Source organism: Bombus huntii, chromosome 6 (genome assembly GCF_024542735.1).
Source record: "Bombus huntii isolate Logan2020A chromosome 6, iyBomHunt1.1, whole genome shotgun sequence".
Classification (NCBI taxonomy): domain Eukaryota; kingdom Metazoa; phylum Arthropoda; class Insecta; order Hymenoptera; family Apidae; genus Bombus; species Bombus huntii.
The window spans coordinates 9,510,653-9,529,478 of record NC_066243.1 but is presented as its reverse complement, the minus strand read 5'-3'; the positions used below and the strand labels follow the sequence as shown (position 1 = coordinate 9,529,478).

The following is an 18,826-nucleotide window of genomic DNA, read 5'->3' as shown; positions in this document are numbered from 1 at the left end:
AGTGGTGGCGGTGACGCATTCGAATTCACCGCCAGAACAGTAAGAGTAACACCGTTGCGGCGGTGAACCCCATTGGCCTAGGGTGCGATCAATACCAGGTTTTCCATGACGTAAGTGCGACCTGTGATCCTTATTGGTTCGAACATACACCGCATCCCATTATTTATTAAGACCGCATGAATGGATCGTTTCTCAGCGATCAACTCGATGAAACCTAAACTCAAAGAATCGTCGTACGCCTACAAATAGGACCCGGAAGCTGGCGCACGTTCCTGTAAAATCAGGAGAGTGGAAGTGGCCGCGAGCGACAGACGTCCTTTCAGGACGCGTATCTGCCTCCCCACCTTGGGCCTGGCACATGCACGGGAAGAGAGCGGAATTCGTGCAGGTCGGGTGGTGGTCCCGAATGGACAAACACGTAGGAGAGGGGGTGTGTGAGTGGTTCGCGCAACTGCGGTCGTACACAAGTACGAGCCGTAGGAGGGTGTCCTCCGCGGTGAAAGGTCTCGGTGGTTTTCGACTCGGTTCTCCCGTTTCTTTTGTTTCTTCCATGAACGATAGCGAGTGGAGCCGAGGGCCGTTGGTTCGTCGTCGTTGGTTCGCGCGATTTCGATGCCAGAATTCTAACAGGAAGTCGATTCGCGGTCGGAAATTAGCCCCTTTCGCGGAGACCGGTTTTCTCGTTTCAGCTCGTTGCGGAGAGGGACGAGGGAAAGGGGCGAACGAGATAGAAGCAGATAGCGTGGGTAGAGGGAGAAAGATGTAGGCGATCGGTGGGAGAAGGGGCGAAAGGGAGACAGAGAGGGCGAAGGAGGAGGTGGAGAAAGAGAGAGAAGGAGAGACCGAGCCGTCAGCGAGAGTAGTACCAATCGCGGAGCGTTGGCGGACATAAGCGCGCTAGGGGTGTGGAATAAGCTCATTCGTGTGTTGTTCTAGCATCGAGCGTTAGCGAGAAAGGAAACGTTGAAACACAGAAATGAGAGAATATCGTTCGCTTCGCTGTTCGCCGTCAACGATTCGACTGGACGCCGTTACCATCGTCTACTCGCGTGTGTAATCAGTGCGAGCAACGGAAAACTCAGAGCCAAGCACGGAGTCACCCGCGATAACACCGTAAGTGGTCGTTTTACATCGACGAGGGAAGATAGTACGAGAATCCATATTTCCGTGGAAATAAATTATAACGCGGGGGTTCGTAAACGAGCGAACAGCTGACACCGCGAGCTGCTAATCGCACGAACGCGACTTGAAAACGTCGTGAACAGCCGGTCAGCTGAGAAAACGGCTCTCGTGGGTGTGGAACAATCCGGTCTAGGGCGATTGATTGTGTGGGTGTCGCGGTCGCTGCAGAGACGTCGAAGAGCGCCATCGTCGTCTCGGCCGCCACGTGAATCGCAAACACTGAGAAGAATACTTGTAGCGTTGAATATCGTCTGGAAGCGAGGCATACGTGGCACGGATTTCCTCGTATGATCGAGGCTACGCGTGTATTCTACCGCTCGCATTAACGCGTTTCTTGTGCCGATTCATTTTCCAAGGATTCGTCTGCTTTCAACTTGTGAAATTTTGTTGATCGCACCTCGATGTTTTTGAAGAATTTTACGATTAATTTTGCTGTGATACAACACGACGTTACGTTGTTTTATAGTTGAAGAAGACGAGAAAATACATACATGGAAGAGTGTTTTTCTGTGCACGATTCGAGGCTGAAGAAGAAAAATCCCGAGAGCCAGTAGATATTATACCCAGTGACCCGTTTCCGTTCGAAATCGATGAAATTCCGAAAACGTTTGACAGAGGTCAGAAACACGACCACGTAGCCATTATTATCGTATCGTATCCGATTGGTCGCGCGGCCGTCAACGCGACACTTGGCTAGTGCTGAAACGCGGACTGGTCTCGTTTAACCGGTGGCAGAAGCGCTCCACCTGCGCCCGCCGTGTATAGGATCGCGTATTCCCCTGCAAAGTTCAAGAACCTGGGCTTCGTGTGTACGGCAGAAACGAGTGCACCAACGGCACCCGTGACCCGTTTTCGTTTTCAATCGATGTACTCGTGAACTGGGCCGCTCGTTCGCTTGAAACCTCGATACCTCGCGAGGTGTTCGACCATCAAAACAGAGGGAACAGGGTAAACAAATCTGCGAACCGTGAATCATAGAGTACAAGATACGATAGTCGTATAGGGAGAGATACACGAGGAAGAAGAGTAGATTAAGATAAAGAAAAGAATCGGAGCACGTTAGAGAGAAGCAAAGAGAGCGGGGGAGAGCAGTGCGCACATTCTAACCTCGCAGCCGCCATATCGAGGACGCGAGGAGGAAGCTTGTCGAAGGTCGCTTTCGAGGAACACCTGGGGGACAGCCCTCGTATCGTTCCATGCTGGCTTCGAGCGGAGAACTAGGATCGGGGACGGAAGAGAGAATGCGAGAACCTCCACACAGCCTGTGAAACATGATTTGTCATACAGATGCGGTCGTTGGTAATCGTACGACGAGAGATAACGACGACGAGGACGCCGACGGAGACGAGGATCACGGATCTATCCAGCGTCGCGTCGATGCCTCGACGAGTCTCGATGACGCTCGCATGAGAGCCAGCCTCGAGGCGGACGATAAGACGCGTACGAACAAGACAGTCCGGTGTCGAGTGGCTTCCACTTGTCCAGTCGAACGTCGGGCGAACGTGCTGGTCGTCGTCGACGGGCTTCCAAGCTGCGTACCGATCGTCACCGATTGTCATCGTCTTGTATGCTGTGACAAACGGCATAAACAGCAGCGACAGAAACAGCAGCAGCGGGACAAGCAACAGCCAGTGGAAGATACGAAAGCGAGAGCACGGCATAATCTACGCTCGTCGAAGGCGTACCCGTGTTGTCGTGGCCAGCTGCGCCGATTACCAGGTGTCGGATGACTCCCCCCGTACGCTACAGCCTTCCCGTAGTCGTAGAAAGGACGCGATATCCCGTAGGAACGAGCGTTGTCGCGCGGCGAGCGATCCTCGTCGCGGTACCTCATCGGCGGCGTCGTCGGTGCTGCGCCGGCCCGCGCGTCGCGCTAAACTCCTCGCGATTAGACCTTCCCGTGCACGTTCCTATCTTACGTCCGTGATGGCGGCTGTACCTGATATGTCGCACCTCACCCCTGAGGAGAGGAGCACCATCGAGGAGGTTATAATAAGGCAGAAGCAGGAGGAGGAAAAGGAAAATGAGATTATGAGGTACGTCGGTTTTGCAACCTGTTTTTTCGACAACTACGATGCTGCGGCTGCTGACGATACTTCTGCCTCGTGCACTATGCTTCCTTTTTTTTATCCTCTTTGTATTTAATTATTTTCTTTTATTAGCCTTTATGATTTTCGATTTTATTTATTGACGCAAGGAAAGAAAAAAAGGAAGGAGACGATGATCGATTCCCCTGACTACCATGGATTACAAGGACTACAGTATTCGACACTTAAAAATAAACAGCAGAATGCACTTAATTATTTAAAAGTAGAGGAGACTTTCTTTTAAGTTGCTTAGAGGAACGAAAAACGTAAAATGTTTTCTAAAGAACGTTTATTTTTATCAGCCATTCATAATACCATTATTTTTTCATTTGCATCCCTCTTATCGAAGAGATTAACGTCCGAGGAGATTTATGCGTTTATCCAAGAAAATCAGGCGCCTTTGCGCGTTTCCGCAAAGAAAGAAACAAACGAGTTAGGAAAGAGGCATTGCGTCGAGCAAGTAGTAGAAGGTCTGAATGGCCAGACAGACTAGGCAGAGCTACAAAATGTGACCATGGACGGTCACGCGTCGTTGATCAGTATTACTGAACGAACGAAACGATACCCGATCGATCGAGTACGTGTATTTCTTGACCAGCAAATTGTCCCCGCTGACGTTTTCCGCCTATTTTCTCTGCTTACCTGCTCGTTAGTCCTTGACCGTTTTATACCTACCATAGTATCTTCCCTATTTAGGTATCCGTCGCTACCTCGGATGATTATCCCGTCAATTCTACATTTAGCATCTACCAAATAAAAATCTATTCCCATAAACTTCTTTTCGTTTAACTAAATTAAATCACTCAAACTGTCTTTTGAATAAACGTAGTGAATTTCTATCTTCTTAAACTCTTCTCCTGGAAAGTGTGTTCGCGTAATTATAGGAAACACGTAGAACGAACGTTCCTTAAGATCGACGAAGCGATTGTCTGAAACTTTGCATCGTACACCGAAAGGAATCAACGAAAACTGATCCTTTCAACGGCAGGCTGGCACCTAGCCGTTGCAAGAGGCAGCGGGTGACGGATGCGCCAGCAGCCTCATTCGCATGTAATTACGGTGCCAGAGTCGCAGCGAGGCGACGCCGAGGAAAATGGACGGCGTTCTTCGAGGAAGGCGTTTTATTGATAGGTTGTCGCTGATGGAAAACGGGAACGTGAGAAAGCAGTCGAGCGGAGAACGGAGACAGGCAGCCAGCGAGTGTGAGAGAAAGAGACAAAGAACAGGGTGAAAGAGGGGTGAATCGACAGAGGAAGAGAAGTGGAGAGGGGATGGGCATCGAGAGAAAGGGAAGGAGCGAGAGAGTAATGAGGAAAGCGTGCTTCGCCATACCGATGCGAGATCATGTAATGTGGACGATAAGTACGTGTAGGGACGCATGTAAAATGCAAGGCAGCAAGCCTTGACGTGGCTCGGTAACGAGCTGCTGTAGTTGCATAGGGTATGCATAGGGTATGCAGTTGCAGGCCGTGGATAGAGTGTGAAAGAGGCTGGATTGGCATGGTAAATTCTTGGATCCTGAAATGTACAGGGTAGCCCGTTCGCGGAAGGGTGACGCGGTTTTACACGTGGTTCCAGAGTCGGCAGTTACAGCGTGTGGGTTAGGTTTTGTATTTGCTACGTTGTCGAGTCACGTATAGCAACGAGAATCCTTTGATATCGCGATGATAATTTTAGTCGTGGTATGGATGGGAGGTCTGCCGTCGTGACGCATCACAAGGCGATTCGCGCAAAAATAGACGTAACCTTTTCCGTCCCTCGCTTTTTAGGCTGGTTCATGCGTGCGAACCGATGTAATTTTCTGATGTAATTGACGTCGAACTGTTTCCAACGCTAATTCCTCGTCTACCTTTCACCTTAACGAGTAATATTCTCCGATATTTTCTTTCCCTCTCTATGGATATTGTAAAGCTTGAGTATAATAGACGAGGTAAAGTTTGAGGCGTGAATAAAAAAAGAAAAAAGAGAAAAAAAAAATGAAACGGAGGCTCGAATGGACGGAAGTTTCGACGCGTCGCGCGAAGATCGGGGGAGAGGGTAGGGACTCTTTGTTCGAGCGAGGCACGTAGCCGGGACGTAGTGTGAAAAGTCGCGTAGCGCGGATTTTGTGGGACGGAAAAGTCGCGCGTAAATCACGGGAGGTATTCGTTAAGTAACCTACATTTCTCTGCTCTGGCTTTGATCTGCTTCTCTCCCTTCCTTCCCCTCTCCTCTCCTTTTGTCACGAAAGAATATTTTTTTTCTCGCGTGACGGATAGATCGTGTCTCGGGGAAAACGCGGCCGTAACGCGACGAGCCGCGTTTCAGCTCGACCGATCGTCGTCGCGTGTTCGCGAGTCGCGCGCGATTATTGGTAAAGCAATTAGAGTAACGTAGGCGGACACACATACACGTCTCTCTCTCTCTCTCTCTCTGTCTGTCTGTCTATATACGGGTGTAGCGCGTTGTATATGTACTTTGTGACATGCAGCCACGACCTTTGACTCGATCGGCAAACTCAAGATTTAGGTTACCGCCGCTCGCGACTGTTCCATGCAAATTTCCGCTCGAAACTAGAATCGACTACCGCTGTATTTAATATAGGCGTCTCTTCCTCCTTTGTGCCAGCAACTATAGCTAGCTAGAATGATAGCGATCAAAAGGAATTCGATGCGTTGTTCTCGGGTCTGTTTCGTTGGGATTCAAGTTCGAATCCGCCGTCCCAGTGCCAACAACCCTCGTGATTCCCAACTTTCATTCGTCCACGTACACGCGACCTAGAGACACCGAGGGCTTCCGATCTTGTAGATGGGCTAACCTCGTGCCAAGTATTCCCGCCTTCCTTACTCCCTCGTGCATTCGTGCTAACCTACTTGGCTTGCGAATCCTTCCTGCCTGGATCGGCTTGTCATCTTCATCCCTTGTGATTAGGATGGTTAACGTTGTTTACGAACCACCCTTCTAAAGAAACTCTCCTATGATCGTCGAATCGTGTACGCGCTCAAAGCGGGTGAACACAAATTGAAAATTCCCGTGTATACACCAAGAGAGGACAAAGTTGGAAGTGTATCAGAATTTCATCGTCTCGACGAAAGACACGGAAACGTTGCAAGTTAGCGACAGGCTGGAATAAATCGATGACATCGGTCACATTCCATTCCAGTTCAATTACCTCAGCGATAAATTGACTCTCCTCCGGTATCAAAGCCTGACCATTCCCTCGACTGCAACCGCTCACAATCCTATCTCTCTGTCCACTAATCGAAGAGTGCCCGTTCGTTTCTTCCATTCCAAGACTTTCGCGAATGATCCTGCCGTTCCTTCGATTGAAATCGAGCACCTTAACAAAGTCCCTTCCATCGAAGATCGTTTACCAGACGACCATTCACCAGAGTCTTACATACGACAACTTCAAATCTATAGAACTCGCTAGAAAGTTCTTTTTTCATCGATTATTCTATAGTCTGCAAAATACTTCGCATCGTTCACGACGCGATAGAAACCAAGTTTCCCTTCTACGTGTTATCTCCTTCGCTTCTACCGACAGTCAGGACTAGCGTCGTTCATACGGTGTATAAACTGCAGGACTATAGTCGTAGTCGACATCGAGTTTCTGAAGCTCGATAATAAGACGTTCGAGTGCGTTTGCATGGGGATTGGCGATTTCGCATCGTTGAACGTTACATGGAACTCTATCGCGCCTTCCACCCTCCTTGCTCTTCCTTTCGAGTTTCCAGTCGATGCTGATAGTTCTATAAGCAAACTCTGTTCGATAGCAGCAGAGAACGTTCGATAAAAGCCTCGCGTTCGCTGAATTCACCGAGGCTGAATTCTCTCGGACGTCTGATGGCTGTTCCGGTCTCTTGGATCTCGAAAACCGCGCTGAAAGCCAAACGAGCGGGGGTTAAAAACGTCGCGCTGCGAATTAGTTACGCGGCTGGAATTAAGTAGCTCTGCCTAAACGAAATCATAGCGGGTGCAGATAAAAGTGGAACGACGACGGTGCGATGCAATTTGCAGAAAAATCTCAGCTCGACGAAGAACGGCCGACGATAGACTGAATGTTAATAGCAAACCGTGAGAGATAGGAGAAGAAAGAGGAAAAGATCTGGTGGTCTGTTTCTTAGTTTTGTTTGACCGAAAATCTCGAAATGGAGGATTTACAATTACCAGGGAATAACGGCGACTTGAGTCGAGTCTTCTGAAGCATTCCTGCTCGAAGAAGCAGCACGCTTTTCTTTTCTGTTTTCCTCCTCGAAGCTCGCTGATGCGAGCATACCGCGGTAGGAGGACTTCGCTATCTGTTCTCGAAGTTACTTGCTACAACGACGAGAAACGAAGAAGAAGGGTTTGTTAGAACGCAGCTAAGCACGTACGTACACGTGCGTCTACATATTTATCGAAGCTGGTTTGCCGTCTTCTATCCGGGGGCTGTTCTTTTTCAACGTATCCCCCTCGCATGCAGCGTTCGTTTGATGGTTTAGCCTGTAATTTCCATACAACGTCGACTGCTTCTAAACGTGCTCCTTTCCTGTCCTATCTGCCTTCGTGATATCGCGTTAGTCTTCGAGAGACGTGATGAAATTGCGTTTCTTTTTGCAACTTTCTTTCAAATCGATCCAAAGTAGCGAGATATGTCGTAACCGATTTTGTCGTAACCAAAAGGAGAGGAAACATCTTGCGTTCTAACGTTACCGGAATTATCTTGAGTTCCATCTGACATTTTCAATGTTTATAAAATAGATTCCTTCTCCCCCTATTCGTTTTGCTCACGGGGGAATAATACGTTTCTTATATTATACTTTACAGACGGAAGCAGGACGAGGTGACGATCCTCGAGGAAAGGATACGGGCCTGTTCGGAGAAACACAAGAAGGCGGGAGTGGAGTTGCACGCCACGTGTCACATATGCCTGAAAACCAAGTTCGCCGACGGCGTCGGCCACATCTGCAACTACTGCAGCATCCGGTGCTGCGCACGCTGCGGCGGAAAGGTCACTCTACGGTCGAACAAGGTAGGGGCGAAATCGGAAAAGAAGCGGCAAGATATATTGTCCGAAGGAATCGAGTTCTCCTCGAGCTCTCGCGCGCTCTAATTCCTTCTGTTTTTCTTACTCGCTCGCGTTCTACGTTCGAATACGCCGGGGTGGGGTCCCGGCTGACTTATTAGCTACGTTAACTTTTCTCTGTTCGATCTACTGTCGTCGAACCTTATCCGAATGCAATGTCTGATTTATCGATTGTCTCCTATCGCTGGCTATTTTTTAGACTTTCGAATCTATTTCTTTCCACCGATAGCGAGTTTAGAGTCAATCGACCGATCGACTATCTTCATACTCTGTATTCTATCCACTGATTTCTCGAATCTTGTATCGATATAATTTTTCATCGCGGTTATCTATTATCGGTATTAGCTGTGCTTTAGGCTTTTGAATTTATTTCACTTATTTCACTCCACTGGTTAGTGTAGTTTGGTAACGATAAATATCGATCAATTAGTTACTTTAACTTTTCTATTATTCGATCTACTGTCGTACCTTGCATATATACAATATCCGATGTTTTCTAGTTTATTTCATTTCACTGGTAGAGAGATTGGTCTCAACATTGATTGACGTTAACTTTTTGTATTTCATCCACTGCCCTTTGAAACTTATATAAATACAATGTCCGACAATGATTGTCTTCTATCACTAGCTGCACTTCAAGCTCTCGAAAATATTTCTTTTCACCGGTTGCGAGTTTGGTTTCAACATTGTGCAATCACGAAGAAATCGTCGCTCCTCGCTGTCTTTCATAGCTTCAAATATCTTTAGAAGCATCGAGAATAGTATTTTTGAATTGAAAGTTTCGTTGGTTACTCGTAGAGAGTTTTGGAATGATTTTGGCGAGAGAATGCGCGCTTTCGGTAGAGGGTGGCTAGATAATCCGCTATTTTTCTTTTAATTACAGAAGCCACTTAAATTTAGTGAACATCTATGCTTTGAGGGATCACGAGTCTTATTTGTCGCCAGACCGGTCAGGCTCGCGACCAAAAAAGATTCATTACCTAAATGAAGGGATCAAAGGAAATCCTCTGTGACGGTGCATTCGGTACGCGAGCACCGGAAACGCCTTGCCTCTCGTGACGTTCCAAGGCTCGTTCTTTTCACGCCACCCGAAGATTCAAATAAATTTACCCCCATGCGGAAATATTTGAATTTCTATCCTCTTAATTGCCGTAAATGAATCGTTCAATCTTATCGTAGAATACAGATCAAATTCTGTTGTACAGATCGTTAGAAGCGAATGAAAGATTTGTTTAAATTCGAGAAAAATATTGAACTTGAAGATGAAATGAAAAGCATCACAGATCGATAAGCAATGAGATCTGTCGCACGAATCGATAGGGTGGAAACTAGCCCGAAAGCCACAGTCACTCGCTCGGCCCTCGCTGATAACTCTGATCAATGGGATCTTGGGCGCGAATCTGTGCACTCGGGAGAACGGAAACGAGGCTACGATTGCCGACTCCTTCGAGGTATTATCTCTGGCCTGTCGCTGTACGTTTCGTTGCACTATATTCGCGCGTTGCACAATCTCGCTATCCTAAATAGAATGGCGACGAGAATCTCTGGTCGACTAGGAAAATTGAACCATAAATTCTGGTGGTACTTTTCTCTTTTCATTTCCAGCCTGGAAATTTTTGAACGCTCTATATAAAGGCTTATTCGGCGAGATCATTATTAACATTTATTATACGCTTAAAGCGTATGCTAATATACTGTATGCTAATGTCTCTTCTGTACACATTTTGGCATTTCAATGTGTTTTATGCAATATATTAATTTTCCATGACAAACGTTCAAACGTTTTCATGAGTCGTTGTATATGTAATTAGACGAACACACAGAGGCGTACAATTTTTATTTAATAAAAATTGAGACGAATCGTAGGAGGAGAGATAAGAACCGTTGAAAAATTAGATCGACGTCAAATGGAATGGTAGCGTGAGAGGCGGTTAATGGCGGAAGAAGGTCTCGTTCGCGCGTTATCGAAGATTCCAGCGATTTCACGCAGTTCCAGTTCCCGGCGTTCGCGGAAAATTGGATCCGCGCCGCTGTGATTTATCGCGTCTTCAAGGCAGTCCATTTATTTCCTAAGCGAAGAGATTTCGAAACACGAGCCTCGTCGTTGTCGTCGTCGTCGGGGCGGCCACGATTACCGCCACCGATGGTTTGGCTTTGGTGTTAAAAGTGCAGAAGCGATCAGCGCTAGAAATGTCACCTTCCTGGAAACAATTAAGAGCAGCCCTATCGTAAAAGACGATAACTGGCCGCGTATCGTCGCGCACGTTTGAAATACGTGGAAATAATTGACCTATAGCGGCACTGTTGTCCCCCTTACCGCCCACCCTTCTCCATGCTACACCAATTAACTGTTATTGTGGACGTGCGCGTGTGTAACATATGTGGGCGTAATGCCATCGTTAAATAGCCAGCTAGCGAATATGTTTCCTATCTATGAACGCTGGTATTTCTCCGGTCAGATCGCACAATTTTGATAGGATTTTCATCAATGGGAATGAAATAGTGCCTATGGACTTGCCTGCAACCTAGCTTTTTATTTCTCGTCTCTCGCCTTTGAACACGACACGCCCTTCGTCATGCATCCCCATTTCGAGGAGATATTTAACAATCGAGTGATTATGGATAGATCGTATTATCATTATTGTCATTGAACATTTATCGTCGAAAGTTGGATTTTATAATCGATCGTTGCGATTTTATTTACGATTGAAAGTTGCGATTGGAACGTTACTTTTTCCATATTTAAATTTCTATATCTTTTTATATTTAAGGAAGTAATGCCGATGATAAGTTTGTAATTTGGCAAATTTGATTTTTTATTTATTTGTCGCTTACCGAATCAAATATAATCTTACCGCCAGCTGTTTGGTAAAGTAACGTCGATGATTTAAAACGATTCGAAGAGAAATCCTCGAATAGATCGCGTAACTCGATTAACGACACGATAGTTTAGCGAGCGATTCTTCGAGGTTGCGGCAGTTATTCGCTTGTATTCAGGAGGCCCGCGGCATAAAGGGTAATTTAACTTCGTTTTTGAAAGCGGCGCATCCGGCAGCGGAGAAATAAGAGCGACAACCAGGGCTTTACGCACGTACAGAGAATACACGCGCGCGCATTTCACCCGGCGAGGTACAATAATAGAGGCAGACGCGCGGAACTTCGGCTTACAACTTCCTGTAAGTTTATTGGTTTTCATCGTACACTAACGCGGCTTAAGAAACGGAGGCTGGCTATGCAGTCGGTTAAAGTGAGCCTTGCGCGCCCGGTTCCCTCCCTGGCCACGTATTCCATCAAGAACGCAACAACAATTTACGATACTTTCGAAAATATTTAATCTTCGATTCAACGCCTTTGTCTTTGAATCTTTCGCAAAAGTATCATCATAGCTGCCAATTAGTTTCTTAGTTGTGCACCTTGCTGCAGATTCGAAGAGATTCATTGATCGTTCTCTGAGAGACTCGTGTTCCTCTCCGAACATCCATCCCCGTTATAGCGAAACCTCGCTTAATACAGCCGAAAATATATGATAGACCGAGGAGGTGGCGTGTACGCGCGTGCCAATGGTTCGTCCAGCGAACACGTACTCCCACATGAGCACCAGGGCCACACGCAAGCACGATGATAAACGTCACGGCGCGCGTTACGACATCATCGATCCGCTAGAACGGAACGCTCGTACGTTTCTTCATTGCTGTAAAGAGAGAAAGAGAAAGAGCCAGAGCCACGGTACGCGAGGTTCGTTCAATTACACGAGCCCGGGCTTTTTCACCAAACGGGGTTCTTCGATTCGTCGGTTCTCAGGGTCCGAACGAATCCCTTTTCTTCTCTTTCCTTCTTCAGTGTTTTTTTTTCCCCGAGCCTTTTCGTCTTTCTGCTACTACACCATTACGTGCGATCAAACCTAGCACGCATATACACACCTTCCCCCCTTCCTCGTCTTTCTTTCTTTCTTTCTTTCTTCTTTTCTCTCCTCGCCGATCTCTGTACTCGTTGTGGTTTCGTCTCTCTGCGTGAGAGAGCCTATGAATGGGGCGCGTCCCTGTGTGACGTCACGTTCCAGGGGTAGAGGGCTGGGGTCAGGAATGAAGTGCGGGGTGGACGAAGGTGTGGGTGGATGGATGTCGGGCGGCGTGCAGGGGGGCGAAACGTGACGCAACATATTGATCTAAGTTTCGTAGGGAGGGTTACAGAGTCCATGATGGGGACACACCGACCGACGCGGACAGGGTTGGAGGGGCTCGAGGAGAGAACGGATAGGGAATGGAATACAAGGTGACCGGTAAATTTACGTTGTTCTTCGTTTCGACGCGGTCGCGGTGTATTTGGCGTGGCGGTGCCTCCCGTTCATCGAGGGGAAGGAGTGGCTTTGAAGCTGGCCGCACACGCGTAGGCGGAAGGGTGGCCAAGGAGATGGCTTGAAACGTATCGCACGGCCGAGGCAGTTGCATTTCTCTTAATGAAATTAACGCGGATTGAACGTTCATCGGGAAGGCTCCCGTTAATTGAAACGATACAAAGTCCACGATATATGATATAGTAGTTGAGAGGGAAAACTGCGTAGAGTACAGTTGTGCTTCGGTAATTGGTCGAGATCTTATTTGGTCAGCTATCGAAGCAGCGAAATCCTGAGCATTTCTCTTCTCAGATTGAGATACGAATGCTTGGCACGTACGTATCAGAGCCATTAATGCTATTAGGGAAATTTTCGGAGCTACAGATGTTAAATAGATTTTCAGTAACAAGTTTGGTAATAAAACAAGCGAGTTTCACAAACTACAAATCAGCTAGCCACTTTATTCGACACGAAACTCTAAGACTATGGAAACTGTTTCTGCAGAAGTTTGTATCCTACAACTTGTCGCTTGTCGTTTTATTAATATTCATTTTATTTGAACTTCGTTAATGTTTATTTAGTAAATCATCGTGCAATTATGTCTGGAGACTCTTTCGAGGTCAGCTTCGAGAACTGCTAGGATTAATCAAAACGATACTATCGAGATTTACGATTTAAGTATTAGAAAAATTTCAGAATAATTATGTTCTGTGGAACATCAATACTTAGAATTCCAACTATTATCGTTTCCACTCGCGCAACCAGACAATGTCCCTAAACCTTTCGACATTGTTCGCGTCACCGATGCAACCCAGGTTGCATAGTTCGCGGGGCTCATCGAATTATGGCGATTTTCGATTAATGACCGGGTCGTTCCGAGATTACTGAAGGTCCAGAAAGCTGGCAGGCACGCGGAGGTGAATAGCTGCAACGGTCCGTGGGACGTGGCGACTGGTTCCAAGGTTCTCTGTCGATCCATTGTGCGCTCGTGTTCGGCCGAGTGCACGCGTGTATCTCTGGTATTTATGTCAGAGCGGTAGGGACTGACGGTAATTCTAATCGAACGCTGTCCGAGGAAGTATCCTTCGTTCCAATACAGCATTCCACAGCCCCCGTTCCACAGAATCGATCCTCCCCTACACGACTTCCTCTCTACAGCTGTTCAAAAATCGTCCGCACAATTTCAATTTTCTCATAACTCGAAACCACTTGTAAATTTAACAATTAATTTGGTCTAACTATGACATTTCTCTAATTATCTGTTCGCGTTAAGCCGTTCTTCATCTTACAGGTTGAAATTAAACTTGGGACTGTTGTTGAAGTTTCTTTGGACTACACGTAATTCGTGGCTGTCGTATTTGGAGTTTGGTCAGGAAAAACTGGATACCCTTCCCCGAAAATGATTAAACGCGCGCTCGCGTGATTCTCATTACGAGTGCACGGCTACCGTTTCACGTAAAATAAGCCGCTGGTAATTGAAAGTTCCGCAAGTTTCTCGTATTTGCGGGCTCCGTCGAGGCATCTGTCGTTCCTCCACGAGCTTCTTCCTCGTGGTCGAGTCAGGCAATTGGAGTCTCGTGGCGTGTGTATGTAGGACAGCTGAAAAGTTCGGGGCCGCAAAGTTCCAGAGCTCGTGACGCTAATGCACGCGATGGTGGCCCCCGTTTGCCGAAAAATCGAGGAGGCGGAAAGGCCGAAGTTGTTCAGAGAGACATAAAGTGTACTCTGAATAGAAGAAGAGAGGAGGGTGAGGACCTCGATCGTCTAGTCTCTGCATACTAATTAGCTGTTTACGTAGGTGTGCAACGCCCACAAACTTCTTTTGTACGTAATCAGACACATCGGCGATTGCCTCGTTAGTCGTCCCGAGAATCGTTTCTTTCCCGTTTGGCCAGGGCCAATTCAGCGTTTGCATAAATCTTGTAATTACGTCGACCTTTCCTTAACCGTGGGACGACGTCGCCCTCGATTATTCCGTTTTGAGACGAGAGCGAATTACCATAATCTGGAGAAATTATGTGGAAGCCGCGAGACAGAGAGATCTTTCGTCTGGCCGATCGATCCTTGGTATTATACCTAAGCGCGATTTCAGGCTAAACTTCAAAAGGATGCGCCGCGATACGACGTGTCCGTGGAACGGTATCGTCGCTAGTTTGGGTTGAAGGATTGTCTGAGCACTGATGCCATTCGACCAGCAGACTTTATTATCTGCAAACTGAAACTCTTGTCCACTATCTTGCTCCTACTTCAACCTTTTCTTCGTCTCCTTCCTCTTTCCTCGAAATATTCTCGCACTTCCGGCATTCAATGGTCGCTGCTTTAGACGCGAAGATTCTTTGCCGTTGCAAAAGTCCTCTTACGCTCGACGATTCGCGTACATCTCGTTAGAAATGAAAGAGCTCGACAGCTACTTGGCGCCGCGATCGTCGTTTGCCTCGGGGAAACTTACCGAGGGTTTCCATCGACACCATGAAGCGACCTCTTCCCTTCCTCCACCAGTACAAGTGCAATCTCAAACGTTCTTTCATCCCTTCTTGTCGTCCGTTATTCCCTTAAACATCTGGACGAAGGAAGAGTTTTGGTAACGATCGACAGACGAATGTCCATACAAATCTAGACAATCGTTCGGAGACAGGAATGAAAGCGTAAGTCCCGTGATCGACTCGAACGTCCAATCGACGAATTGAAAGGATAATTCGTCGCGAGCGTTACGGACGCGGGCACCGAGCGTTATTGTCGGCGTGGCGAGTTATCGGACTGGCTTGAACGAGCGTATCGATCGCCGGCTGCTGTACTCGAGGCAACGGGACGTCAACGTCCACGTCGATGTCTCTCTGTATCGTCGTCGTCGTCATTGTCTTGTCTCGGCCGGCGTCGCCTGAGCGCGGTTGACATACTGCCTGCGTACACAGGGCCCGTGATAAAGTAATCTGAATTAATTGGCCTCTAATTAATTAATGCAAATCACCGACAACTCGCCTCGAGCCGGCAAACTAATGATCATTTACGTTACGGCCAAACACGCAACGTCGTGTTCTCGTTCCTTTGGTCCACCACCACCGAACACCACCCAACCTAGGCGGGTGTAACGACGGGCAGAGGGGTGAGACGCCTCGAGGGCCATCTCATTCCCCTACGTCGATTCTCTCTCTCTCTCTCGGTCCTTCTCTTTCTCTTTACCACTACCAACAACAACGTTTTTCTCTTTTTAGGCTGCGGAAAATAGCGCACACGTACGTACGTACGTACGTACGTACGTACGGAATGTTCGGTGGTTGGGCGAAAAGGACGCCGCTAGCACAGGGATGAGCGAGAGAGTGGTGGAAAGGGGTTGAGCTCTTGACATATTGCTACCTAGGCAACTCGACGAAGTGCTCTTCACCTACCCCTTCCCCCTGCCGCCGCCTATCTTTGTTTCTTCGTTTCTCGCTCTCCTCTCCGTTCCTGCACAGTCCCTCGACACCATCTTTCTCTCTTGCTTGCTTTTTTTCGCTCGTGCACCCTTTCTCTTTCCTTTCTTGTTCGGTGCACTCTCTGTTCTACGGCCGGGCCGCCAGTCTGCAGCGAGGTTCGGTCGGCGTTGCAAGCATCTCGAGAACAAAAAAAAAGCTGCCTCCCTTTCGCGGATGCACGCACGCCTCTATCTGGACGAACGGGTCGACCGACGACTCGTACACGGACACGCTCGAAAACCATGTGGAATCGTACATTTTCCTGGAAACCCGTACTCCAGGGGTTCGTTTCTCAGTTACGTTCTCTTATGTTAAAGGACGTCGTCGCGACTCGATGCGTCGACGTCCCTGATTCCCGTCGTCTGTAATCTCGCGATCGAACGATGCAGCTTCTCGAATCGCGCGGACCCGTCCCACTCGGTGTGTAAGTGACGGATATTTTTAACCCACTTTATACTGCACCCTATGTTACTCTGTGCACCGAAAATCACGTTGCAACGATGAAATAATTACGTTCACCGCTCGGCAGCTCTGGAAAGCGTTTTCGACAAAGGGAACGCTCCTTTCATCGGAAACTGTTCACTTATTAAGCAGCGCCAGCAAGAAGGTAAAAATAAATTCACGTTTACTGGCTCGCTTTTAAAAACTGGGACGCCTGGTCTGACGGAGGGACGAAATATCGTCCGTTGCTAAAGAGATCGGGTAAATTGTGTTCCGCGCACCGAATCCTCCACTTCATCGTGTCATCCATTCGTAAAGACTTCGTTTTTTCTACTTCGTCAAACCTGAACGACGCTTCAACCTTTTTTCTTCTTCTCTTTCCTTTTTTTCTTTCTTTTCTTCCTTTTTTTTTTAGAGAGAGACGCATCCGTTTTTCCGCAAGATCGCAGAATTTATTCTATCCTCTTTCGTATGCGCGCCGGGGAAGAATTTTCGAACGTCAACCCCTGCAGTCGGATAAAGGACACATTAAAGTATTATTTACGTAACAGGCTCTCGGCCTGTTAAGGCCGTCATTAACCGTTTTTACGTAATGCGACGCCGACTGCGATGCAATTATGTTATCCCGTGCAAAACTCACGATTCGACCTCGCGAAAATCGCCACCCTTTCTGTTCTCGGCCTATCTGTTTATACAATACGGGAGCCGAATATGCGCTCACTATCTCGTTACGCAATTGATTCAACACGATAATAACAGAGAACGTTGATATAAATCGTGGAATAGAAATAGATCAAACGGTGATTGGAGTTTCAGTGATGCAATCCGGTGACAGTTACTACGTCGTTTCAAGAAGTTGCTTTTTATCGACGTGTCGATATTTTTAGAAATTAATTCAGGGATGTTTTATCGTTAACTCCGTACTATTAAATGTTAAACGCTCGTAGAAATTGAGAAAGAATACGAAGAAGAAATACGATCGAGGGATTCTTTTTTAAAAAACATTGTACAAGATTTCGTGCCAAAGCTCTCAATGGCTTGATTGCCTCTTGACGAGAAAAACAGCTAGACCGTTTCCGTACGAGGTGCAATCGTAGCTGACTCGCGTCGCCTAACACGGCCAAACACGTTTTCATTTGCAGCAGCGTCCTCGGCTCGCGGATTAGCGGAATATGCGCTCGCGAATCTGCATTGGATTCATCGAACAACGATAATGGACAACAATAATTATGCAAACGCTGTGCGTGACCGACCGTATATCGCGATATTCACGTCTGAACTGGCGTCTCTGGACCGTTCTCTGCCTAATTCCACTTTTCCTAGCGAAAAAAGAATACCGAAATGAATTATTAATCGAACTCATTTTCGTCAAATTCTATTTCGATCAAGTATAATAATACTCGATGATACATACACGCAATAATGCTAATGATAATACGTACAAACTTTCAAGGCTGATTACGGATTGAACAAGAAGATTGTACGAGAATTACATCCAGCATAATTCCTGCTATCCCTTCTCTTTATCTTAATCGAACTCATTTTCATCAAGTTCTATTTATCGAGCGAGTGGTATGATAATAATTAACGATGTGCAAGTGCTTGGTCGAAGAATGAGTAGAAATACTGCATGAATATATAAAGTTAGCTGACCGTTATTTTCCACAAAACAGTATTCCGTATTTATTGTTGTAAAAAGTTCGTTATATTTTTTCAAATCACGAAATTAGTATTTTAGGAAAGAATAAAATTATAATTGAATTAATCGCGAGGGCCAAGGGTCAAGATACGCGATTAAATGCAAATTCTAAGAACTTTGACTTACACCGACTTACACTACGATTTTTAGTCTGTCAATTGTACCGAACGTCACTCGAGGATCGTAGATGTTAAATTATTCGATCGATCAAAAGCTCGAGTGCGTATTTTAATCCCGCGAACTTTACGGCATCGAAGCGGTCGTAATTCAAGGGAGCAGCCCCGTGTCCTTGCGGCACGTTGTTCACGCCATTATAGTTGGTACAATAATACGCGTGAATGGGCATGGAAAGTGTTATCGATGGGAACCGGCATGGGCATTGTTTTACGGTTTGCTTCTAAATGGTCCATCCATCACGCTTTATCTTGATGGAGTATTCTGCCCGCCTATTCATCCTTCAAAACGCTTCGCTACCGCCGCCAACGTCGCGCTAGCCCGCTAATTATTAGCCTTTCGTTCATTGTACAAGGCAGTGAATGGTCGCCAGGCGATTTCCCTTTTCCTTTCGCCGATTCCTTCACGCGT

At 47.0% G+C, this 18,826-nt stretch overlaps 1 protein-coding gene across 15 annotated transcripts in view; it reads left to right on the top strand.

Annotated features, from left to right (window-relative positions):
- Positions 1 to 425: 425 nt before the first annotated feature.
- Positions 426 to 18,826, top strand: part of LOC126866319 (regulating synaptic membrane exocytosis protein 2) — a 69,239-nt gene continuing 50,838 nt past the window's right edge. For 3 of the 15 annotated variants that reach the window (XM_050619740.1, XM_050619737.1, XM_050619731.1), the window contains exons 1-2: positions 427 to 3,218; positions 8,058 to 8,262. In XM_050619740.1, coding sequence (XP_050475697.1) covers positions 3,109 to 3,218; positions 8,058 to 8,262 — 315 coding nt within the window. In that variant the 5' untranslated portion in view covers positions 427 to 3,108. Of the gene's footprint in view, positions 3,219 to 8,057; positions 8,263 to 16,200; positions 16,709 to 18,826 lie in introns of those variants that run through there. The other 12 variants (XM_050619738.1, XM_050619733.1, XM_050619736.1 and 9 more) reach the window with 8 other exon arrangements.